This window comes from Aulonocara sp. 'chitande type north' Nkhata Bay, linkage group LG7 (assembly GCF_057382095.1).
Source record: "Aulonocara sp. 'chitande type north' Nkhata Bay isolate Kocher_YH1m ecotype deep benthic linkage group LG7, A_spYH_male_GT1.1, whole genome shotgun sequence".
Classification (NCBI taxonomy): Eukaryota; Metazoa; Chordata; class Actinopteri; order Cichliformes; family Cichlidae; genus Aulonocara; species Aulonocara sp. 'chitande type north' Nkhata Bay.
The window spans coordinates 5,672,610-5,699,340 of record NC_141350.1 but is presented as its reverse complement, the minus strand read 5'-3'; the positions used below and the strand labels follow the sequence as shown (position 1 = coordinate 5,699,340).

The 26,731-nt window shown below is 41.4% G+C and overlaps 1 protein-coding gene across 2 annotated transcripts; it reads right to left on the bottom strand.

Annotated features, from left to right (window-relative positions):
* Positions 1-1,052: 1,052 nt before the first annotated feature.
* Positions 1,053-26,152, bottom strand: LOC147324396 (SITS-binding protein). Of its 2 annotated transcripts, XM_086298173.1 has the most exons (11): positions 25,288-26,152; positions 24,548-25,210; positions 21,613-21,784; positions 12,742-12,949; positions 12,420-12,570; positions 7,187-7,384; positions 6,458-6,726; positions 6,241-6,377; positions 5,721-5,842; positions 3,782-3,961; positions 1,053-3,665 (listed from the first exon to the last, which is right to left on the bottom strand). In XM_086298173.1, exons 2-11 carry the CDS (start codon positions 25,016-25,018, stop codon positions 3,492-3,494), a joined length of 2,082 nt encoding a protein of 693 aa, XP_086154299.1. In that variant the 5' UTR covers positions 25,019-25,210; positions 25,288-26,152; the 3' UTR covers positions 1,053-3,491. The 2 variants fall into 2 exon arrangements, with proteins under 2 accessions (XP_086154299.1, XP_086154300.1); XM_086298174.1 differs by having other exon boundaries at positions 24,548-26,152.
* Between the last annotated feature and the right edge of the window lie 579 nt (positions 26,153-26,731).

Genomic DNA, 26,731 nt, shown 5'->3' with positions numbered 1-26,731 from the left:
GATGTTGTTTTATCTTTTGTTTCAAAACAGCCCTGACCTATTGAGGCATGGTGTCCACTTGACCCTTGGAGTTGATGTGCGTGGTATCTTGTATCTTGCACCTTTAAGCCCTGTAAGTTGCGATTTGGGGCCTCCATAGATTGGACTTGTTTGTCCAGCCATTGGGTTGAACTATAGGAAATCTGGGTCACAAAGTCATTGTTGTGATCTTCAAACCATTCTTGAACCATTTTTGCTTTGTGTCAGGGTGCATTATCCTGCTGAAAGAAGAATGCAATATCGTTTCCATGAAAGGTTGTAATCAAAGTCTGCAACGATGCTGAGGTAGGTGGAACGTGTCAAAGTAACATCCACATAGATGCCATGACGCAAGGTTTTCTAGAAGAGTATCACACTGCCACAGTTTCCATAGTGCATCCTGGTGCCGTGTATCGCCCAGGTATGCAATGCACCCATAACTGGCTGATCATGTGATGCAACTCCTACATGAACCCTACCAAAGCATTTCATAATGTGATTTGTTAGTCCACACCCCCTTATTCCATTGCTTTGGGTCCAGTTGATGCTCACATTGTAGGTGTTTTCGGCAGTGGACAGGGGTCAGTATGGGCTCCATGTCCACTTACCTGTCACTAGTTCACTGCTGTTGCTTCCTTGGACCACTTTTCATAGATACTAATCACTACAGACCAGGAACACCCCAGAAGCACTGCAATTTTACATCACAAGTTGGACAAGTCTTCCTGCTTCTTCTTTGAGGACAAATTGTTCACTTGCTTCCTAATATATCCCTAACAGGTGCCATGATGAAGAGACAATCAGTGTTATTAACTTCACCTGTTAGTAGTCATAATGTTGCGCCTGATCGGTGCAACTGCAGATTGCCACTGCCTGCACAGTCAAACACAAACCAGCATCAAGACAGAAAAAAAATGTGCAAACTTCAGGATTGGATTTGAACTAAAAATTCTGAAGTAATAATAATTAAAATCTGGCAGCTCCACTTGAATGTGGCCTCCAGTATGTCATGAAGTAAATGCAAACTTGATGAGTTAAGTAAGAAAATGTAAACTTTATTGCAACTTTGTCATTCTATGTTATCTGATTTACAGAAGAGAGAAAAACACTTGTAATGGCACAGTCATTGTATTACGGTCATTGCTGATACTGCAATAATCTAGACACCTGTGTCGTCCAGATTTGTGGCATATTAAGGCACATGGCTCACTCAGTCTGTAGAGGGAAGGAATAACACAACAAAGCTTTTCCTGCAACTCCTACATTAACCTACCAAAGCATTCCATAACAGCATTATATAATGGGAAAAAGAAAAGCTCCTCACATGAAGGGCTATGGGAAATCACAGTGTGTCCATTGTACATTCTGCCCCAGGAGACATTAAGACGTTAATGTGTTCACAACATACTGCGTTGCACTAAGACATCCGGTGATCTGATAGGAAACTTCATTAGACCTGAGTGTTTGAGCTGATACAGTCAACTTTTTAGATCAAAGTTACACAATCAATTTAGTTGAGATAAATGTTAAGTTTCCAGAGTTTGTATCCTCGCTGTTTGCCATTTAAGATTTTCCTTTATGGAACAAATTGATTAAAAAAAAAAAAAGCAACACTGACAGTTGACTATAAAGAGCCGAGCTTCAGGGTATAAAGATTACGTCTCTTCTTGGACTGATTTTAAACATAATCAAAAAATAGAATCAGTCTCATTTACATTTCATTTGCTTAGAGCATTAAGTCTGGGTTCAAACAGCTTTTACAAGTAAACAACTAAACTTAAGAAAGTGATAGAAGTGTAAAGATAGTCCAGAGAGTAGGCTATGTAATGGTACACATGAGGAGAGAAGCTGAATTACTCACGAAGGTTTATGTCAGGTGGGCCTCTGCACATCTGTGCTTTCAACAATTCCAGCAATTTCAGGTGAATCCTTCACAAATACTTTGTTTCTCTCCAAAAAGCCAATTTCTCATATGCAAACATGGTATGCTTACAACTGAGAGCATTGTATTTATTTGATGTGGCTCAACATTTGGAGAAATATAAGTTTTGTACTTTATTTTTATGGTGAGAGTAGTAGTAGGTAGAAAAGTACCATCATATGACACATCGATCATATGTCCCTATCAAGTAATTATAAACTGAAGACACTCAACGTTTGCATAGAAATTGGAAAATAAATTTACCGGTTTCAGTAAAATAGGCTTAAGAAATAACAAAAATACAACTTTTTGTTTTTCCATTTCGGTTTTTGTACAGAATAGACAAATGAGAAATCTCCAAAAGAGTGATTTTTAGCACAATTGGAAGTCAGATTTTGCATCTTTTGGACCAAACTATCTTTATACCTGGTCCAAAGTCTTTCACTGAGCCTCACAGCTGCTGCTGGTGGATTCATACTCATGAATGGGAGTGATATCACAGTCAGATTATCAGATAAAAAGGGTCTGATTACATGTATTTATACAAAATCTCCTTTTCACCCATGTGGTGTCATCAGCAAGGTTGTCTTTACAACTTAATTCGGCTCACATGTAAGAACACATCAACAGTCAGTAAAGAAAGAGGCACTCACTTAAAAGCGCTTGATACAGCAGGTTAAGCTCTAATCTAAAATTTAAATATATGCAAAGTTACGATGAAAGTGGCTTGGCCTCAAGTTCATCAGCATACAGTACAAAGGGACATTCATGGATGTCTATGACTTAACTATTCTAAGAATATGAACTATGGGGTGATAGGCTGTTGTGTCTAATGACTTTGTAAAGCAATTCATATACGTTACTTGAGGTACATTCATCTTTCATAAAACATCGGCCCTTTGGCCTGATGAGTTCAAGTAAGAGCCTTTCCATAGAGTGAGCAAGACATATGGTACCATGGTGCTTGTATGTAGCTTCCTGTGTTAATTTCCCGCCAGTAAGTGTTTCTCTCAAAAGGCCCTTTTAACCACCTTCCTTGTCTTTCTGCATCTTCATTTGGTCTTCTTGAGAAATTCAGATACTTTTAAGCAAACAAGGAGCTTGCTTTGTTCCTCCTTATGAAGAGAGCCAACAGCAGCTACAAATTTAAAGACTGTAGAAATGCAGTATGTAAACACACATACTTCTCCAGAACCATTAAAAAAAAGAAAACAAACAAACAAACAAAAAAAGCAGCAGAGTGGATGAAAAAGTCCAGAAACAAATCACTAAGAGGTAAAACCATTCAGCATAAAAAAAAACAAATGAAAAGAAGACAAATAACATAAAGGAAAAAAATATTTTGAACCATAAAGTGCAAGTATAAAAAAAAAAAATGTATATACATGTATGTATATATTTCTACAAATCGTCTCAAGGCAGCACTTGAGGCAGGGTCAATGGTCTTTAGTAGAAAAGTGCAAGTTAAGAACAGCACAAGTACCTAAAAAAAGAATTTGATTCAAAACAGTAACAGGATAAATCACGTGACTCTGTGGGACAGTCATCCGAGTCAGCTTCTCCGTAAGAAAACAGCCACCTCCGTCAGGGGGACAGGGTAGTCGTGCAAGAACGTCCCCCCGTCAAACACCCGTGCGTTCTGACTGTCCTGCCATTGAAAGCCCCCGTCAGGTAAATATATATCCCTCTGCACTGCCCCCTTCTCCACCACGGGTGCCACTAAGACCTGAAAATAAATACGTATAAGGGAGATTGCACATGCGTGACATCAGGATACGGCTGAAGTTGCTAAAACATGCCAAGTGCATTAGATCCCACATCATCAGAACTCCATTAACTGACCTCATCTCCAATGAGGAACTGGTCATTGATGGTAAAGGTCATGGAGTCAGTTGGATTGAGCCACCACATTGGGCGATAGATGGGGTTTCCCGTCACCTGCCACTCCTCTGCATACTTTTCAATCAGCGGTGCCACATCCCTCTGGTGCCTTGTTAGGTAGTTCCGAGTTAGGTTTAGCACCTATGGATTACCATTTGAGACACGAGAACGAACATTATTGTGGATTACAGTAAAAAGAAAAAGAAAAAACAAAAGAAAACAACTAGGATTGTAACAATCGAATTAAAATCCATCGTTGCCTTTTTCTTGGGCAGTATTTTCATTCAGAACCACTTAGGCCTTTTTCACATCGTTCATCCAAAGAATCTATTTTCAAGAAATCTGGATCAACAGAGTAACTGAAACCAGTGACCAGCCCTTTCCTAAACTAAATCATCCACCGCAAGGATTTCAGTACAAGAAAAATATTGACAGTGAGGTCTGCTAAGGACATTTGTGCCATCTCTACACGCAGACTCAACTCAACAGTCACTCATTGTTGACTTAGTGGGTTTAACTCTGCCAAAGCCTTTGTGCTGTCTCCCTTTGCCCAAACGACTTCAGCATTTCTGGAAGGGTCACATCCTCTTCAGAGTCTCACGACAAAAACAAAACTTGACCACCTCTATAAAAAAATGTATTTTTATGACTTGGGATTGAGACCATTTGTAGGAATGAGCCACTGGTTTGAGTGAATCTTTCCCTAATTGAGAAGCCAGGCATGTGTGTGGCTTTGAGGTTTTGCTGCTATTCGATTCCAACGTATTTGCTGCTGTGACCTGTCTGTGACCGACTGCAGTCTCACACATTCTGGAAATAAAGGTGCACCACATTTAAAACTGTAGTAAAAATGTCTATAAAAGAGTCATTTATCATGGGCAATGCAACAGTCTATCTCCACTAAAATATCTCCCCGCTCTCACTTCATCTGGGTTTATGAACTGAAGACCATGCAAGAGACCAAAATGGAAAACATTGCTGCTGTCAAATGCCTCGCCGTCCAAAAAGGCCTATTTTTATCTTTGTCACACAACACAAGTCACAACTAATATATTTTGCTGCTTTAGCTCCCTCCTAGTGGAAAAAAATTCATTTGATCACTCCCACTCTGTCACACTTGTCAATTACTCATGGAAATCTTAATTGCCACAATAAAGTATTTTTCCAAGACTTGTCCTCAAATTCATTATCATTCCTGCTGAAGTGGCCCTTGAGAGTGAGAGTGAGCCATAAATCTAGAATAGGGATTGTAATTCAGACCAGATGGACTCGTAACCACAGGTGAATGAGATGAGGAAAGGCGGGAGGGGAAGGGGGTTAGGGAGGGCATTACCCTTCTTCCTCTGCAGGAGCATAAAGCGTTTTTTGTTCAGGAACCTGAGCTCTGGTAACACATTGTCAAAAGCATCAATACCTGTCATCAGAGACTTAAGGCTTTGTTTTCCTGCTGTGCATGGTGAATAGTGTGTTCCTCATTTCCCATGGAGAGGTTCATGGTTCAGTCCTGCCCCTCCTGCTGAGGGGAGAGTCAGATCTGAGTTTTGATAGATCAGGTCTCAGCAGTCCTCTAGCTCCTCTGCAAAAGAATCGGTGGGAACTTCTCAGCGCTTGACCCTCAGAATTGAGGGCTGGCTGTTGGGCCAATGAACCACTTTTTCAACAGCAGCATGTGGGAAGGAAGGATAATCTCCCACCCCCTTTTAGAACATCTAATTGGCAGCATTCACACCTCACTACACTTGATCTCTCCACAGTAAATCTTCACAAGCGAAAATCTGGTTAGCAAGTCATGAGCAGAATGTGAACCTGCTAGGTTGTCACTAATGTGGATGACACAGCTGTAATGGCACCAAACGCAGGCTGCTGCCGGGTGGCTACACGAGGCAGACCGGTAGTATACCTGGCCCTCCCCGAAGATCCAGGGTGGTGTGTGGAAGCTCATAACAGGAAGAAAGGCTGCAATCTCCAGCCAGCGGATGAACAACTCCTCATCTGTGACCAGGTCTCCAGACAGAGAGCCACCTGTGCAGAGGCAGAGAAAAGACAAAAACAGTTAAACAGTGGGTACTCGTGTGGCTTTTTTAATTTGCAGATTTAAGACAATGCAATATGATGTACGTTGGCTTCTCTATTTTGGAAAAAGATCAATTTATCCTTTTAGATCTGGTTCATGTTAATTACTGGTGTTTTGCAAGCTAGTGTGGGCTATAACATTGTACTAAAACTATCTTGATACAACTCATACCTCATATCTAATGAACAATTTAAGATGTTTCACGGCAGTTATATCAGGCCCATGTTTTACTGACAGCTCCCAGCTTTGTCCAAAGCAACACTAATCAAGCGCTTTTTTCAGTTCTCACAAAAAGGCAAAAATATCACTATGTGATAAAAAAGGGACCCATAGGTTCTCGTATTACCTACTGCATCAGGAATGAGGAAGTTGTATCCCAGCAAAGTGTGGTGCAACAGGTTGGGAATGAAGGCCTTAAGACCCATCGGGCTCCAATCAGACTGCAGGGGGGTCATCCTCACAAAGAGTGGCTTGTAACTGGACCTGAGACACAGAAAAAGTCCTAATAAACACAAATGTGCCTTACGGGAAGCAATGTCATTGTGCATTAGCTGACAGATTACCGTGTCCCTGCAGTCATAATGGTGGAATCTCCTATCCTGGTGGCCAGGTCAGCCAGCAGGCTGATGTACTTGTCTCCACCCAGAGCTTGCGGTGGCCGCAGTGCCTGCTCCTCAAACAGATTCCCCTCGCCCCCTTCCAGCATGATGTACTCCATCCCTAAATGGGTTTGAAGGGCTCCTACCCTGTCCAGGAACCAGCTCACTGCTCCTGGATTTGTGATGTTCAGCTTTACACAGAACTTTCCTCGCCACTGACTCATCACAGGGATCTGGGTAGAGGGACAGAGGCAACTGCATTCTAATTGGTGTTTATTTTACACTGCTATTATTTTCTCTGTGGATAATTGACTAATTATAAACCGCAGTGCAACTGCTGCTGCAATTATAGATTTCCTGGTTTAGTCCTACTGCGTTTGCATTGCATTGCTTTTTTAATTTGATCAAACTGGAGCTGATTAATGCAGAGAGTCTGCAATGCAGGAGGAAAATATCCCCAAATCTCTGTCTGGTTTCATGTTTGACCGAATAGAGTGTTTTAGTAGCGTGAGGAAAGTTAACTGTCAGGGAAAACTGTACTTAGCATGAAATAAAAATGTGGTGGGTTCTTTATACTGCCTCCCACAACAACAAACTAAATGAAAATACATAAATCTCAGTTCAAAGTTCAAATGTGGATTACTGTGGACTAAGTGGTTTACAATATGATAGTGTGTGCCTCTCATGCCTCACCAGCTGTCCCTGAGGGGCTGAAGGGAGACTGAGCCAGTAGGCCTCAGTGCCATCAATAAGGGAGGTGTGGAACTGTGTGGTGTCCACCCCCAGGAAAGGGGACATGGTGATGGAAATGTTAAGAAGCTTGACAAGTGGGAGGTCCCTGGTCAGTCTCTTGGACATCCCCCTTTTCCTGCTGTTGAGGTAGTCATGGTCCTGCAAAGTGACAAAAAGACAGACAACAATTTTAAATTAATAGTTTAATGGTGCTACTAGCATACACCTTTGCAAAGTTGCTTTGCAGAATTGTAGCTTTGAGAATGCAACTTCTGTCAGAACCATTTGACATTTGCTAGTCCTTTGGGAACTTTGCATTACATAACTGTGGAACAAGACAAATCATATGTAAAATAGCTGTGGGAGGAAAGGCTATATTAGCTCATATTGTTTAATTTCTTAGATCCCCCCCCCACTAACCATTCATTTCTTCTGCTTTTTTTTAATCCAGAAAGAAGTAAAATGCAAAGAAATTCAAATAATGTGTTAGACTCTAGGCTTTTATTCTAAAAATTTACTTTAATTTCTATGTAATAAAATTAGAAATAATGCAAACCTATTAATAACCAAATCACTTTGATGCCAGTTCTTGCAGAGTAAAATGGAAACTGTAAAATAAAAATTAACAGAGTGACTGAAAATGTATGGACTCTTGTAAAACTGGAGTGAAAGGGGATCATTGTTGCTAGCCACACTTCTACACAGCCTAATGTGTTAATTCTGTAAGTTTCCATGCAGGATTTTATGCTTGGCTGGTTCTTTATTGAAGTATGAAGGGAGTGAAGTGAGGTGGTACCAACAAAACTGGTGATTAATATCCTTAATATCCGCCATCCATCATGATTGCATATTATTCTGTATTATTATTTTGTTTCTGTTCTTTCACAACTACTGAAAATGCAATGGAAACATTACCAGTGTGTACGTATATAACAGGATGTCTGGAAATAACCTTTTATGGACTGATTGCATTTCTGCCTGCATGGTCTTCTGCTGTACAGTCTGGGTCATATCTGAGCATCAAGCTGGGATTACTTGCTCTAGTTGGCTAAGGTTCCTTCAAATCTCAGCACACCCAGTTCTTTGCCATCCTGCAGTTACCACACTCAGAGCAACCTAATACCTATTAGGAAAGGCTCTGTTTGTCTTCTCTCAACTATATTTGTTTTGTAACGGAACACCACCAGGTTCTACCAGGTGTTGACACGGATTGACTTGACTGTGGTCCGGTGGTGTCGTTACCAGGCAGTTTGCAATAGCATTTAGGGAAGGGAACTGTATGAATGTGCAGCTGAAAGAATATCTGAAAACATATTTGATGATGAAGTGCCCCATTTACATGCTGTAAGGCATCACAAAGTGTCCTGAAGATTTGATCGGCATTTTGTGGAACTAAGTTCTGTTAGGCAAACAAACAAACAAACAAACAAACAAACAAACAAACAAACAAAAACAAAACAAAACAAAAAAGGAAAAACAAACCTAATCTGGCTTTTGTTTTTCTATGTTGTAACATTTCACTGAACCTGTCCTCCCTCCCTTGTTCCCTGCCTCCAGTGCTCTGGAGATCCACTTAAGAAAACTCCTTCATCTCTATCTCTGACCAGTTGTGGGCCTCTGACCAATGAACTCTTACCAGATTTACTACCTGTCAGGGTTCCTGGGTCGTTGACTTAGTGATTTCAGTTTGTTCATGTTCAGTTTAGTTCGCCACATTAATGTTCTCACTTCCTGTTTTTTCCCCATGTCAGCTTGTCTCTTGTGTCATTAGTCAGATTATGTTCAGCCCTGTACTCACCTGTTTCCAATCGTTGTCATCATTCAACCTGTGTATTTAAGTTCCTCGGTTCCACCAGGTCTTTGTCGTGTCATTGATGTTGTGTACGCTGTCCGTGTTTCCAATCCAATAAACCACCAGGCGTCACCTACCAGCGAGTCCTGCGTTTGGGCTCCTTCTTCCTCGCCTCCACACAAAACCTGACAGAATGACACGACCCGTGCCACGAAGACACGATTGGAACCCAGCGGACTCGGACCTCTATGAGCGGCAGGAGGCAGCACTTTCCCGTTGGGCAGAGGAGTTCAGGGGAAAACAGCGGAGAGAGACCATGTCTTCGAGGGGACTCGCCTGGCTCTGGGCAGGCCTCGCAGACGCCGCGTTCCCCCACCTGCTGCCTCACCTGCACCGGAGCATTTGCCACGGAGAGTGGGCGTTTCTCGCCGTGTTTCAGCCGCTCCTTCTCTTGCCGCTCCGCTCCTCGCTCACACACCCGCCGCCTTATTCACTGGACCTCCAACCTCGCCATGCCACAGTTGCTCTGCCTCCCAACTCTGCTCAACGGAGGCTCCCGCGCCAGAGGCTCAGTTGTTTACCCTGCAGGTTTCCTCTTCCCGGAGAAAGCGGCGCGCATGCCTCCATAATATGGACCATTTTGAGCAACTCCCGGTGGGGAGTTCCAGTGATTGTTTTTCGCACTCTTCGTCTGACTCTTCACTTAAAAAAATAGACTCATCTCTGATTCATGGGGGGTTTCCCTCCTGGACGATGATGTGGACTGGGAAGATTTTTTTTTTCTGCTCCCCCAAGGACTGTTCAGTCAAAGACTGTGAATAGTGGTGGCAGAAGGACCAGAATAATCCCTGATAAACCTGGCAGTATCACACACCCAGTCATTATTTCCACCCCTATCAGTCAGCCTACACCCAAACCTGTGCCAGCTCCCAGGAGGAGGGCAGCTGCGTCCCAGTCCACTCCTGCACCCGTCCGTGTTCCTCGGGTGGGTGTGACTGGCGTCCAGTCACCTTCCATTCTTGTCCCAGCACCCAGGCTGAGGGCAGCCAGAACCCAGCCTGACCTCCCTAGAGGTTCGGAAAAGCTAGCCTCTCCCCCTACTAGTCTACCTCTTCATCCACCTGATCCAGCTTTCCCTGGTTGGTTAGGCTAGCGGACCTGTCCCCTGCTCGGGCACCAGCTTTACTAGCCCAGGCTGCAGCTTTATCCCCTTCACTAATTCAGTCGTTAGCTCAGCCATTAGCCTCACCAACCTCTGTTGATCCTTTAGCCTCCCCAGTCCAGACCCCTGTAGTTCAGTCTCCTGTAGTCCAGTCTCCTCCTGTCCAGTCGCCCGCAGCTCAGTCGCCTCCTGTCAGTCCAGTCGCCTCCTGTCCGGTCGCCTGTAGCTCAGTCACCCATCCTCCCACCGCCTGTGGTCCAGTCAGTTCAGCCTGTAGTCCAGTCTCCTACCCAGTCACTCATTCACCATCCTGTTCAGTTTCCTGACCTGCAGCCACAGCATCCAAAGCCAGCTGTGAGCTCTCTAGCTCCTCAGCCAGGGGTTTCCGCACCCGCTGGCGCCCACGCAGTCGCCTGCAGCCGCCCCACGCAGCCGCTCCTCCGTCACCGCCGTCGCCTACAGCCGCTCCTCCGTCACCGCCGGCTCCTCGTCCTCGACGGATTCGGCCACCTTCCAGGCCGCTGACTGGACCTCGTCGCTGGCGTGGCCGCCGCCGTCTTCCTCGCGGCCGCCCACCGGACCTGCTCAGTGGCCGCCGCCGCGGCCGCCCACCCTGTTCCTTTTTTTTTCTTCTTCTTCTTTCTTTTGGGGGGGTACTGTCAGGGCTCCTGGGTTGTTAGTGATTTCAGTTTGTTCATGTTCAGTTTAGTTCGCCACATTAATGTTCTCACTTCCCCCCCCTGTGTCAGCTTTTGTCATTAGTCAGATTATGTTCAGCCCTGTACTCACCTGTTTCCAAACATTGTCGTCATTCAACCTGTGTATTTAAGTTCCTCGGTTCCACCAGGTCTTTGTCATTTCGTTGATGTTGTGTACTGTCCGTGTTTCCAATCCAGCCAGTTCAGTCAAGGCTGGACTGGGACAAAAAATCGGCCCGGGCATTTTGACTAGAGACCGGCCCACCAGGATAAAGATTGAAAACCGCAAAGGATTCTGGGAACTTGTGGCAAGAGGTACTAGCGCACGCAGGCTTTCAATTGAACTCACTTACACAGTGATAAAAAGAAACCCAAAAAATGGCAAGAAGCTGTTGTATTATTAACTGCAATAGCCGGTCGCATGACAGCCACAGGAAGCCGACGGGTAAAGAGATCGTTTTTTTTTTTTTTTTGTTTTTTGTTTTTTTTTTGAAGTGAAATTTTTTAAGCCATGTTTCCAAAGTAAGAGCCGATGGATGGTCTGGATATACCAAATATAACGTCTCAGAACACCCCAGCTCACATGTTAGTCTGCTCCAAGCATTCCCACAAAGGTCAGAGTTTTGTAGTAGTTAATACGTCATTTTTCTTAACATAATTGGTGATATAGGTTACAAGCAAGTCTGGCGCTGAACAGAAATTGTCGCGCTATGCTCCTTTGTTTATTGTGCATAAATAGTGAATTGTTCTGACACACACACAAAACCTGACACAACCTCTGTGGTTGAAGCAGTGGATTATGAAAATCTGCAGCTATGCAGCGGAAGAAATGAAGATGAATGAAAAAAGAATAATATACACATCTTAATTCTAGTCACTGGGTTAACAAACTTTTCTAGGCTTAGTAAAAGAAGAGAGCTTCTACTGAAAATAGAAACTCCATGAACTGGCTTCTCATTTCAAGACCTCGTATCAACAGACTAGTAGAATTGAACATAAAGCATGGCCCCTGCAGCCAGCTATAATGTCAACACACTATATTTGTAATGTTTAAATAAAAATTTAAGCTAAATACAGCTGATGCCTGCATCCGCAAAACTTCTATCTCCATCATTTGATACCTGCAATGGCAAATGGCAGCAGCACCGCAGCAGGTGGCCCAATCCACCAGGAATGTCCACTTCAGTGCGATAAAGCAAAGGTTGCATTCGAAAATGCTGAAAACAGCAACCTTTTATGATGCAGTGCTGACTTTTTATAATCTATTTATTAATATGAGAGCTCACACCTGCCATACAAAAACTGTCAAGACACTGAGTGTGTTACCAATCCTTATCCACTATTTGTTAAATCCTGTTGGTGGGTTAATTTTATTTTTTATTTCATTTAAACGGTTTAACCAGTGGGATTTTTTATCCGACCCAGATTGGGTTTGCCTTAGCAGAATATTTTCACAATGAAAACTTAACTCTGTCACAGCCTTTAAAGGCTGGGAGAAGACACAGCACAGTTCAGTAGTCAGTGTGTGTCTGCATCATGTACCATATCAGAAAGGAGGGTGGTGGAATGTTCATTGAGGCTGATGACTCCCTCCCCAAGCTGGTGTCTCTTCAGACGATTCGAGAAAGTCCTCATCTCCCGCTCCACCTTCGGCCCTGAGTCCATGTTGGCGAGCAGCTTCCAGAATGGCAGCCTGCGGCACACACACAGGAATCAGACTGGAACAGTTAAACACAGTTGGCTCGCGAGACTAAAGTTTCAATCGGTGCTCACCAACCACACCAGTGCACCGCTGTTATAATAACCAGAAGTGAAGCAGAGTGAAATTTACATCTGGTCTAATCTAAATCTAAACTGAACTAACCGCAGTGCTTTCATGTTGGGCAGCTCCCTGCTGTGCTCCGAGAGCTGTTGCACTGCTTCCTGGTGAGCAGCTTTTACATTGTGGGCCACACACACAGTGTACTGCAGAGGGAGTCGCTCCATACTTGGAAGTGACTGTAGGCAGAACTGCTGTCTGCTGTCCAGCCCGAGCTGCAGGGGGATGTCAGGAGATATAAGCACTGCGACACCTGCATGGTAGGAAGCACACAGGAATGGGCGTCGGTCATTAGCTTACATTATGCTTGTGGATGAAACCTTGCTTTAAGGAGTCAGATAAACAGCTGCAATATAAAGTCACAGTCTAGGTCATACACTCATGCGAAGGAAAAGTCAGGTAATTCAAACAGTTATGATTTAAAGAGGCAGAGATCAGCGCAAATAAGACAGTCCATTGCAAATTCCACTTATATGACATAGTGCATGAGTGTTACTGAGACCAGTATGAGTATGACGGATGGAGTGTTGTGGGAGGTAGAGTGCAGCCTGTGTCAGCTGATATTGCTCCACTCAGATGTAAGAAAAACACTCCCCAGAATGAGATATAGCAGCACACAGTTGGATGAGTTTACCCTGAAACTACTGGCAAGTTCTAAGTAGGTAGGTTACACTGCAGACCAGTGAAATGAGATTCAGGTAGCCTGGAAAGTAACACTGAGGGCAGGGTTAGAAACATTTTTTATTTGTCCATTATGCTTGCTTCTGGGCAAACACGAGCATTGAATGTCCCGTGCATGTTCCCTCTCCGAATAACAAAACTTACCAGAAATATTGAAGATTTGAAGATGATTTTTGTCTACTTTATCCTTCTAAAACCTTGCAGTTAAGGGGGCCTCTTTAGATTTCTGCTACTGCATGCACATACAGTCCATCAGATGGCTTGCATAATGACAAGATTATGTGTAGCTGAAAATTGTATCTGCAGATGTAGTTGCCCTGGAAGGAATGCCCCATTCATCTCAGGTTACCCTAACCCTAACCACTTCTCCCCTAACCTGACTCCCACCTTCTCCCTCCCAGCTTTAACAACCTTCAGTTCCTCTGTGCTCTGCTTGGCTATGTTTCTGTCCCATCTAATAAACTGAGCCATTAACACAGACCCTGACCTCGTATTGAGATTTTGCAAAAGCTGCTCAAAGTAACCAAACTGGGGTTTAAGATTTGTGACCAATCAATGGACAGATTAGACAGTCTGAGAAACTGGTGAGACCTTGGCTCATTTCAGCTGCTCTCTCTAGTTTCAGTGGGCTTACTGTTCTCATGGAAGCAGGGACCAGGAGCAGGCGGGATACTCGTGTACCAGTTTATAATCAGATTAATAGTTTCAGAGATCAGTATTTAAAAGCCTTGTGAGGAGCCTTCAGCCTCAGGGTAATTCCCACGTGTTTGCAATGGATAATGTCAAAGAGATACTGGTAACACCTCAGCTGCCTCTCACAAGGTATTAGGTCAACATCCACGTGTTTGTTACAAATTTATAAATGGCAGATAAATGCAGATTTTATTTAGGAAATATTTATGATAAACATTTAATTTTATGTATTTCTGACATACAGAAATATTTTCAATAACAAAGGAGTTGAATGGACGCGATAGAAGAAAGTTGATAAGGCAAAGGTGCTTTGAAAGAGTATGGTGGTGTATGATGTGGTTTGCAGAGAAAATTATAAAGATTTATAGAAGGATGGAAGTGGAAAGAAAGTAGTGGAAACATACGCAAAAGGACTACACCAGACAGCAAGAAGCCTCGTAGACTAATGTGCTGCTGAAGCTGCAAACAGTGGCTTTTACTAAAGTGCATACAGAGTGGAAAATGGAGTTGAATTTGCCTTCTCAAGTCATAATTAATTTTTGTTGGAAATGACACTGCAGAGCCTCAAGGAAATGAGACAAACTGATCCTAAACTGCTGTACCTGTTATTCCATCTCGGATTAAACGTGCATTTTTGAAAGTTAAGTATACCAAATCCTGTCGTCTATTTATAAAATCTTACTCAAAACACTATGAACGCACTGGTGTGCCTTTTTTCCTGTCAGGGAGCTTCTCATTTAAAAACAACCCCCCACCCAAACCATTCTAATCCTGTTTATTTATTACGCTCTATAAGATGCAACGTATGCTAGCAGGATTTATGATCATTTTAAAGAAAATGAACACGATTTGAAGCCTTAAGTTGCTCCCATAGTGGTGTACCCAGGAGGTGAGGGAGATTTTTAAAGCAGCTTCTTAAAAATTCCCCAAAATTCAATACATTTTCTTTTTTCTTTTTTACTAGCTCTCAAAAAGTGACATTTTGTGACTGGTGGAAAATATGCTCTCGCCTCGCCTCTCGTTAATTTAAAGATTACACACGTTTGCTGTACAGATCTGATTGACGTTTCTCAGTTTTGTAGCTGTTGACACGCAAATCAAACAACTATCAGATATATGTGGACATACATTAATTTTCACGTACACGTCTCTCAGGCACACCTTGTTCAATGTGCAACTGCAGCTTTCCAAGAAAAACAGTGCTGAGCTTATAGGACCATAAAGACTCTTTGCTCACTTTCACTCAGTCTGACCTCAACATCTGTAGGTGGTAGCAGACCCTGTGCACCTTCACCAGGGTCGGTAAGGTTTTAATGTGGCGCCTAGGATCCTTGAGAGTGCTGGTCTGAAGGAAAATGCTACTCTATGACTCCCTGCTGCTGTGGACCAGATGAACTGCACTCGTTTACCTGTCATAGTTTTACTGTTCTTTCTGACAACCGTGCAAACTTACAGACCTGACTAGGGGTTAAAAAAATGTGCATTCAAACACTAACCCTGTGTGTGCGAGTTTGTGTGTGTTTGGCATGTACTTCTTTAACAATGGAAATTTCGTTTTTGTGCCCAACCTCAAGAAATTGATGGCCACAAAACTGGGACATTGCCATTGTAGTAAATTTCCAATCCCACTTATTGAAGAAATAATGAAACACTAAAGAGGCTCTCTCTGCTCTACTCCTATCATCAATCAGTTTTATTGTTTCAAGGGTGAGACACTGTGTTCTGTACAAACATTACAGATGTGTCCTTTTCACTACCAGCAGATTGGATTAGACAAACTCTAAAAACTGTGAGAGCTGATATAATACTTTTTGTTTGGCTTCAGTGGTGACGTTAGCAAACCGTTTAAACTCATATTCTGACATTCTCACTTGAACAAAGATTTCACTAAAGCTCAGGGTTAAAGTAAGGAAAGGGAAATGACCTGAGCAACCACAGACAAGTTACGTGTCTATATGAAGAGTACAGAAGCTGTCCCGTTGTTACACCCTTTAAAAAGTCTTTCTTCTGTTTCTTGCCTGTTGTCCTTCATGGAAAGTATAAGAGGTCAACTGTGGAAAATGTTGTGGGGTGATTTTCATTCAGTAGTTCTCTCATACAGGAGATGACAGCTTGCTTTTAACAAAGCTTCAGCTGGCTAACGGTGTCATTCTTGAAGTGTTTCACATCTTACTTTGCAGGAGTGTCGAGGTTTCGGGGCAGCTGCCCAGGGACCTCGTCGTGACCTATTGAGCAACGCAGATGAGTGTTTTGGAGCAGTGTCCTACGTTTGGCATCTTGATCTCGGATTGGTTTAAAAACCAATAAGAAAATCATCTTTAAAACATTTCCAACGAGAAGATATTTAGTAAAAATTAAGAACACAGTTAAGAGAGCTAGATTTCTTTTCTGATTTCTTTTCTGATTTCTTACTCTTTGGTACTCCGTAAGCCTTATTTGCGCTTTCAATTACTGGTTAGGAGAAAGCGAGTGTATTTAGTCTTTGCATCTCCAAAACATTTGTAAAAAGCTTATAGCTTGGATACCTTGCATTCAGATTGCTGAATGACATTAAAAATTTTTGATAATTATCTGTTTTTCTTTTGTGGTTTCCTTCCTTCCTCTTCTATTGCTTTCCATGAAACTGAGTAATGGAAACATGTTTTAGCTTTAACTGTTCTATCCCTTGTCAACATAAAGCTCCGTTATATTAGAGACAGAAGTCACGTGTGCATGTGGAGGAAGTGGTGTAATATCTTAAAGAGTTGTTGTAAAGTTGTTGCGAGGAATCTTGGAGAAAGCGTGTTCTGTGTGTTTCTCTTCATGAAAAAAAAATCTATTAAGAAAAACTAGATTCATTACTGGCTGGCTGAGCACAACAGGAGGGGGACATTTAAAGTAGTTACACAATCACATTTTTAAAAAACTAACAGGTTTGCTCTGAACTTTCGTTTGTAATAACAATTCGGAAACTCACGATGCAAGCCAAACTTCAGCTCAGTACAAAGCATTTGGATACAGGCCATGGAAAAATGAAGTCTTTTATATATGAGAATAGAATTTCTGGCAAATAATTCACCTCTCACTTGTGTGCCAACATCCAACAATTATTTTACACATAAATCCTGCCGTGTTAATTAGTCACACACGGGACAAAAATGGCTACTTTGCTTTCAAATCAATGTGTTTCAAATAATCGTTTCCGCCGCTTGTATTCCCATTACTGCTAAAGATCTCATTATATTATAATCTATTTCATTTTGTTTGTTATTTTAGGAGACAAATAAAGAGACAGTTTTCATCTGTTACTGGTTTGTCTACTTAGTATTGTTTTAAGCCCACAGGCAGCACACAATAACAATCTTTTTGAACACATGCAGTATTCCCATGTCAAGCCTTCGGACCTCTAGCTGTAGCCCTTTTAATATGCCATTATAATGCATGTGATCTAGGATGCTACTTTGCTAATAGCTAATCTGTTCTTACTAGTCCAGTTGTGTTTTTGAATGGATAAAGACAGGTGTGGCTGTGATAAGTTCCTCCAGTTGGAAACGCTCTCAAATGTCACTCTGCTGCATGGTGGCATGCTGTATCTCTTTCATCCAGTTTCTCTACCTTGGCTTTACTTTGCTACTCTTTACCTCTCTTCTTGATTCTCTGTTTAATATGACCAATTACCATACATATATGCTCTGTTATCACAAATATTTCAATCTGTCTGCCATGGTCTTTAACTATCCCAAGGAGTCCTCTTAAGTTTTTAATGTCAGCCACAGCTCTATACTGCCCACAACATTTATAACTCTAGCTATGACTAACTAGAGTCAGTGTAGACAGGCCACTTGCAACGATCAGCGGGTTCAAACAGCTGTGAAGCCTAATGTTACGTTAAAACTGCATTAACTGTATGTTTGTTCCTCCAAAGCAGATTTATGAAGACAGCTCAGATGAAAGTGTTGTCAGTCCATTAATAATAAATAATATTAACCAAAAGTAAAGACATGTGGCGATTGTTTTACTTTTTTTAAAAATTACTATTGGAATACTGCCTTCCCAAAATCTCCTTTTTTTAAACGAAAAACAACACTGGAGTTCTTGTTTTAATACACATTACAATACACATTTATTGGCGCAGACATATCGCTGCATTTCAAATACACATGAACAGTGTGTACTGTGTGTCTATGACTGCATACGGTGCTGTGTGCATGCAGCTAACTCCTATTGAGAAGCACTATCCTAATCACGGTTTGCTGAGTGTTGGTGGACACAGCTGGATTTAAAAGCAACTTTTCTTGAGAAGAAACTGTTAGCACTTGGAAAGGGGTGAGGAGCTGTGCATGCTAATAACCAGTGATATATGATATAATTTCTTCTCTATATTTCTGTAAGTATTTTTCCATCTGCATTCAATTAGACTTGATTAAGTGCAAAGAAAGAGAAAAAAAGCAGGAACAAATCACTTTTCTAATTAAACTTTCACACGGTTGTATAACCTCACAAATCTCTATAATGATATCCACACATGAATGTGGATTTTCTTTGCCACAAAAACTTCTGTAATTGTTTCCTGTCCCAATACTATTATCCATAAAAATGAAGCAGTTATGACTCAAACACATTATAAGATTTATAGCTGAATTTTCCATAGTTTTTTTTTATTTGCATTTCATTTATAGTTCAGTTCTGGCTTCCAAGCTGAGTTTGCTTATTTTTTAATAGTATGACAGGTATTTGTCAGTGTCTCGACTTCAATAACACTGGAATACACGTGACATTACAGCCATAATAATGTTAAAGCAGCAGATTCTATTAATGTAGTCATCCCAAAACCTTTGCATTTGAATTTATCTCTATATTCTTTGATTAATGTATCAGACGTTTACACTTAGCCTGGCTTTTTAGTTCCATTTTAGTTAACTGGAATGTTTTTCCACGCTTTAACTTTGGTTTTGGTTAACTATAATAACCTAGTTCACAGTCATAATCACATTGGATTTTAATCTGAGATATCATGTGGTTCTTTGGACTGAGCTGCTGGGCAGATAAGGAAGATAAACGCAGCTAATGAAGACTGACAAAATGCTCTTTCTATACAGATGAGAATAAAGTGTTGTTATTTTGCCCGGAGCAGCAAAATGAGCACAAATTCATTTTGATGCATGTAAAATGCAATATTTTTGTACAAAATATAAATGTAAATTCAACATGTAGAGAGACTATAACAGGGGTCATGCAAATAAAGGGTAGATACTAATAGAGTATGCAAACTACTCTGGAATTAAACCATAACTGGATATTAACTCCATTCCTCTTCTTTCTGTGTGGAGTGTGCATGTTCTCATTGTGTGTACTCTGTGTACTCTGGCTTCCTCCAAAAGTCCAAAGACATGCAAGATGAGTTGGTTGGCGACTCTAAATTGGCACAAGTGTGAATGTGAATGAATGCCTGTCTCTCTGTGATAGCCCTGCAACTGACTTTTGATCCTTCCTTGGTGTACCCCACCTCTTGCCCTATGACAGCTGGGATCGGCTCCAACCCCCCGTGACCCTGAATTCCATTACTAGAAAAAATGAATGTCTGGCTGGCTGGCTGGCTGGCTGGATGGATTGATTTGTCTGGCATGTGACGTGATGTGGTCTGAGAAGGTGTCCATTTGCTGTCAGTTCTGACAGTAAAACACAGTACATCACTGGACTGCCTCTGAAACTCTGTCTCGTATGCCTTTTGTAAAAGTGGCTGCTAATTCACAAATGTACCAAGTTTACACCGGAGAGAACAGCTCTTTCGTGCAGTTCAAGCAGGTGTAACATTTCTACTTGCAGCACAGGACCACACAAGTCTGAAGGTTAAAGCCCTTGTTGGTGATGAAATGTTCTGTAGGTTACACAAATTACTTCTTTAACTAAATGGACCGAGAAGCTACTAGTTTGTCACACATCAGACTGATTATGTTGTTGGCAAATAAGGAAAATACATGAAACTTATGTTCTTGTGATCTGTTGGACTGGTGTCCAATATCTGAAAGCAAAGTGAGAAGTGTTGAAATGCTTGGAAAATGTCTTTGATCATGGAAAAACATTTTCTCTCGGGCCTAATGTGCACATTATGCAAATCCTGGAGCCAAACAAAGACATCCTTGAACTTTAAAGCAGGATATCATGTTAAATATACCTTTAATGCTCCAACAGGCATCATTGTCATTGCTGAGCATCAGTTTGCTATGTTTGGGGCTATGTATCTGTGAGAGGTTACTTGGCAACAAATAAACAGTTGATCTCATTGGGATCTCATGCTATCTCTGGCTGCATGTGTGTGCATGTGTGTTTTCCTCTCTGTGGAAAGCTAAGCAGATAAACAAAGGGTTACGGGGGTCCTAATAATTACTGGCATCCTTTCACAAGGTGGAAAAGGGATTTAAGTCATGTGACTCTCAGGCGAAGCCTGTCACTGTTACATAGCAAAAGATATATGTGTGTATATGCGGTTGCATGCGGTTCCATCAGCATGTAAATGACTGTGAGTGAAGCTAGTGCTAACAATCAGTGAAGTCGATGATTATTTGTGTCGCCTTATTGGGTGATGTCACTGCGTTCCCTGTGGCAGGTTATTTGAGTTTTGTAGTTACTCACAGCTAAATCCTAAACCATTTACAGAGCTCAAAGATATTCACTTAAGGCCCTACACCTAAGGCCTGCATGTAGAAATGAGAATATGTGAATATTAAAGATTTTTTGAACAATGTCAGTGTGCTAATAATAATAATCATGATCTCAGATTGATATCGAAATTCGATAGGAACAAAGATTAGTTTATTTAAGCAGTAGCTCAGAAACCAACCCAACACAAAGACAAATTGAATCTCCATAGTCCATGAGATTTGTGTAAACGCACATGCACACACTCTCTGCAGACATTCTTCATCAGTCATATTAACCATTCACATCCGCTAACAGCCCCTGCCTCTCCCCCCTTTACCCCCGAGGATAAAATCTAACACCCTCAAAATAACCTGGTGAGTTATAAGAGTCAGCAGGGCCTCCATCCAACCTGCTCTTTTAATAGAAACAAAAGACAATTACTCTGGTATTCCTAAGAGTTAATTTAAGATGCTACAGGTGGCTTGATTGCCTTTGTACTCTAATCTCTGAATTAATAAACTGACATGCCACAGCCAGCATCGTGTTACACTATCTATGTGGCGAAGCCAACTTATCTAGTATGTTGTGTGTGTTTTAGGGACGCTGCTTTAGTACCATTTTTGCCAGCTAAAGCATAAATGCTTACATGAGGGGCTGAAAAGGGTAGGACAACACAACAACATCCACAGGGCTTCCCTCGCGCCCTGGGATTCACGCCACACATGGTATACCCACTCATGTGGGATCAAGTTTCAAGAGTCCTTGTTCTTGTTCTAACGCTGCACCAATAGCAAGCGTGGCAAACTGCCAACATCCTTACTGAGGAGACCTTTTTTCTTGTAATAACATAGCCATGGAGAAGATTTCTAAATCCATTTCTAACGACGAGATCGAGAGCAAATCCCATCAGTGACCTCTTACCCGATGAGCCAAGGAAGTAGCGCTCCAGGGCAGAGCCGAACCCAGAGGGATTGTCCTTCAGATCACTGACGATGAAGGGCTGCATCGTGGTGTTCTGATCGTTGATCGGCCAAGTCTGACCCCGAACACTGGCACCCCCGTACCAGGATATGTTGGCCATGGAGAAGCAGTCCTGAATAAAGACACGCATGTGCAAATATACATGCAATCACACATTAAAGGGAAAAGGGAAAGAAAACCAGAGTGAAATGTTTGCAAACAAGAAAAAATAAAAAATAAAACAGTGATTAACTAATTCGATTAACTTTATAAAAAGCCATATATTATTAAAATAGTAGCTGAATTAAGTATGGAAAGAGTAATGTTTGTGAGGAGAGGGTAAAAAATTTCTTTTGGTTTTAAAACACTTTAGCAACCTCACTAAAGGGCACCAACATTTTGTCAGTATTTGACAAAATAATAAGAAAAGAAAAGAGAATAGAACAGAAAGCTTTTGGTTGTCATCACTGTTCTGTGGTAAATATAAGGAAATTAGAAGTACAGCAGTTGATGCATTAGGGCAGCAACTCTCAAGAACAAATATTTTAGGAGACTTACAGTCCATAATAAATTTCATTTCTGTTCTCAAATTAGGATTTTACTTTAATTTAAACAGCTACAAATGTAATAACATTATTCATAAAAGCATTGTATTAACAGTTTTTTGACTGGATGAGTTAATGTAATATTTGAAATTCAGTGTCAGTTAAGGTTGCATCTGGTATATCAGTGAATAAAATGCAGGGATTGAACGTCAGAGAATTTTATTTTATTTTTTTAAACAAATGCTTCCCCTTCTGTCTTCAAGAGACAAATACGCAGAACTTAAGTTAATTTTTTCACGTCAGCAAATCTGGGCTCCATTAAGCAGTTTCAAAACAGGTGCCAAGTAGTCACCTGAGAGGCTCTGGGCAGGATTTTTGGAAATTATGAAAATAAATGTGACTTTGGTTTAGAAGATTTTCTGTGAGCAGTCACACCACATGACAGGGAGTTATGTCGAGGAATGTTCCAGTGGGGACAGATTAACCTACCCAAACTTTGCAACAGTTAAATGCTTCTGACGATTAAGGCAGGGGAAAGTACAGTAAGTACTTCACTCAGTGTAGTTAATTAAATGGCTTTAGAAAGAGACAGGAAGAAGCATAACAAGTCACCTACAACGATTTGACAAAATTTTTTGTCCCCTTTCTGATTTATTTATTTCTTTATTGTCTATTTGTCACACTTATGTTTCAGATTATCCCAAAAAATTAATATTAGACAAACAAGCCCCTCTTACTCTAACTCTAGTCCCACAGAATGAGACATTATCCACAAATGGAGAAAACTTGAAGAAGAGACAGGTCTACCAAAATTACGATGAGAGTGCACTGACAACTCATCCTGGAGATCACAAAAGAACCCAGAATAGCATCTAACTTGCCTCAGTTAAGGTCAGTGTTCATTATTCAGCAATAAGAAAGAGATTAGACAAAAATGGCATCCAATGGAGAGCTTCAAAATGAAAACCACCGCTGACCAAAAAGAACAAAAAGACTTATCTTGCATTTACAAAAAAAAAACATTTTGGCAATCCCCCAAATTTTGGGAAAAACATTCTGTGAACTGATGTGACAAATGCTTTTTGCAAAGTTTGCGTCCTGTTACATGTGGCTTGAAAATAGCAGAGTATTTCACTAAAAGAACATCCTATCAAGAGTCAAACATAATCATGAGGGTCTGTTTTGCTGCTTTAGGACCTGGACGACTTGCAGTTATTGATGGAACCTTGAATTCTGCTTTTTCAAGAAAACCTCTACCAGAAAATCCTGAAGGAGACTGTTCGGCTATTCACTGAGGCTCAAGCACAGAATGACCAAAATACACAAGCAAATCCACCTTCAAATGACTACAAAAAACTAAAAAAAATTAAGGTTTTGGAGTGACCTAGTCAAAATCTGGACTTTAATCAGAGTGAGACACTTTGGCGTGACCTTGAAAAGTCAATTATGCTCAAAAACTCTTCAATGTTGCTGAATTAAAACAATTCTGCTCAGAAGAGTGGGCCAAAAACTACTAGGACGACTAAGACTTATCACAAACACTGGATTGGAGTTCTTGCTGCCAAGGGTGATACAAGCAGTTATTAGGTTTAGGGGGCAATTACTTTTTCACATAAGGCCAGGTAGGTTTGAACAACTGTTATTTGCCACACCTTTTTTGTGCTTAATAAATAAAATCATCATTTTAAACTGTATTTTGCATTTATTCATGTTATCTTTGTCTAAAATATGTGAAATTGTAAAACTAGCTTGATTATCTGAAACAAGTACCAAGTGTGACAAATATGCAGATAAATACATTTTAAAATGGAGGAAAAGAACACTGTATGTGCACATGTTTGTTTCACGTAGTTTAACATCATTCCGTGGCCATACACTGGAGATCAATATAAAAATCCAGTTAAATTTAAAAAAATTTATACAAATTTAAAACATTTATCCGGTTTTTTGAAAACGATAATCACGTATGCCGCAAGAAACACATTTAACTTTTTCTAAAAGGAGATTTCTACCATTTTGAAAGCTTCTCTTTTCCGTTAATAAGTTATATAAACAGATTGTGAGTGAAATACATTTTTTCTTCTTGATTATTGATATAAAATATATACTTTTAAAGTTCTTATTCTATAATATTTGACGGAGAAACTTTGCAAAGGGACCTGCTTATAAATTGTTGCACACTGTGCACCAGAAATAGGCTGTTATCAAAGCAAGGCAATGTCATTCCGCAAACTACAAACTACAAAGGGGGACATTAATGTTCCTAGCCTGAAGAAAGTGCAAAACTGGGTTTGCACTCCACATTTTGCTGTGATTTGTGTATTTCGTGTGCACATAAAGAGAAACATTACCTTCAGCTCCACATGACAGTGTACCGGTGCCCAAGTCATGCTGTAACACTCCGTCTCCGTATCCTCATTCGCTTCGAGCGAGATCTTCACCTCGGCCACCGAGTCCCAGGTATAGCAGAACTCGGTCTTATTGAGCCAGCACAGGTTCCTCACGAAGGGAATCTCTATATCGGGGTTCCCTACGTTCCCGACGTCAATTTCCACGTAGGTCTTATCCTCAGTCAGGGTCTGTATGAGCAGCGAGTGGGTTTTTCTCTCCCAAATCAGTCCGCTGAAAGTTCCCCTAAGGATCCAGTTTTTGTTGGGCTGGTCCACCACTTGCCAGTATATGATCCCGATGGTCATTACGAAGAAGACGGCAACCCCGAGACAGGCTATCGCTCCTTTCCAGGTCTCGTTCATCTCCTTCAATCCCGTATCCCATGTTACCTCTGGGATGGGGCTAGGGTTCCTATTTCGAGCGTGGGGCATGTTGTTTTTGAGATCAGCAAAGAGTCAAAGAGTAAAAATGCTGCAGAAATCTCTGAGCGTCAAAATCATCTGTTGCTTCATCATGTCATGGTGTTTTCAGTGAAGCTACAGTGTGAACCATTCTACTCTTTATCATTACACGGTTTACACTGCTGTTTTGGGTTTTTGCGCAATTGTGCCGGCAACAGAGACCTGTCATGTGAGGAAAGCTGTGAGAAAAAAAAAGCCCAGCGCAGAAATAAAATGATATGAATGAATAACGGACTTACCACATACTGCTGATGTTTTAAAAGGATTGGATTTGTAAATAGCATTGGGTGCAGTGAGCTCTTAGGCAGCCTCAAGTAGGGTTTGGCAGCAATGCCTGCGAATAGCTCATAAGACGCTGTCTTGCTTGTCCTGCACTTTCTGACGTAACGCCGGGTAGTTTCTTCAGAGGAAAGGTAGAGAGGGGGAAATAGGGGATCAAGGGGGCCTGGCAGAGTCTTGGAAGTGCCCGCCGGGGTGAGGAGGCCACGGGCAGCCTGGAAGGGAGGGACCCCCATGCGTGCTCCCAGACTCTCCCTGCGCTCTCCATGCGTAAAGTCTGAGCACACTTCTCAACTCTTGGTTTGGTAGACGGCGAGGAGCGTCTATTGGAAATGGCAAGGTCGGGGAACATGCCATACCTCATCCAAATGAGATCCCCGGGTGTTTCAATGAAAAGCAAAGGGTAATGTCAAGGACTGATGGTGAAATCATGAAAGAAGCGTTCAAACATTTAGGATCAATTATATTCCAAATTATTCAAGCTTCAAGCAATTAAAATAATAAATACAAATTTAATTTCATTTTGTTTTGGTGGGTTTTTTGTCGTTGTTTTTTGTTTTGTTTTGGGGGGTGGGTGCGCGTTATCTTTGGGCTCATTACCACAATGGCCAAATATGTTTTTTTCCTCTATTTTTAATGACAAATAATTATGTCACTTGTTGACTGGCTCTACAGACTTTGCAGGGATTAAAATGGTTTTTGACAATTTGTTAGTTTTGCTGGTTACAAAATGAAATGAGGCACCTGTTATTTATCACACATCTCTGCTGTATCTCCAGGGCCAAAGTCATATAGCTCAAAGCAAATACATTACAGTAAACCTACTCCTTTATGCATTATGTGCATAAGTTATACCAAAAAGCTATATTTTGAATATATAAAAAAACATCAAAAATCAAATATCAAATGCTGGTCTAGGTGTTCCTCCTTAGTTACATATATGTATATATATATATATATATATATATATATATATATATATATATCGGTGGTCCCCGTGGTAATCGGAGCACTAGGTGCGGTGACTCCCAAGCTAGGCGAGTGGCTCCAGCAGATCCCGGGAAAAACATCGGAGATCTCTGTCCAGAAGAGCGCAGTCCTGGGAACAGCTAAGATACTGCGCAGGACCCTCAAGCTCCCAGGCCTCTGGTAGAGGACCCGAGCTTGAAGGATAAACCGCCCGCAGGGGCGTGCTGGGTGTTTTTATATATATATATATATATATAAACTACCACACATAAGAATATTAAAATAAATGCATGGCACAAAAAGAAAAGCCAGTACAGAGCAGACAATGCAAAACAAGATGATGGCAATGATTAAATGAGCTTGTGGCTTTTACATCCAGATGTGCCTTTCTCTGCTCTTTCTGTTAAGTGTCACTTGTTTTGAAAATGATCTGCA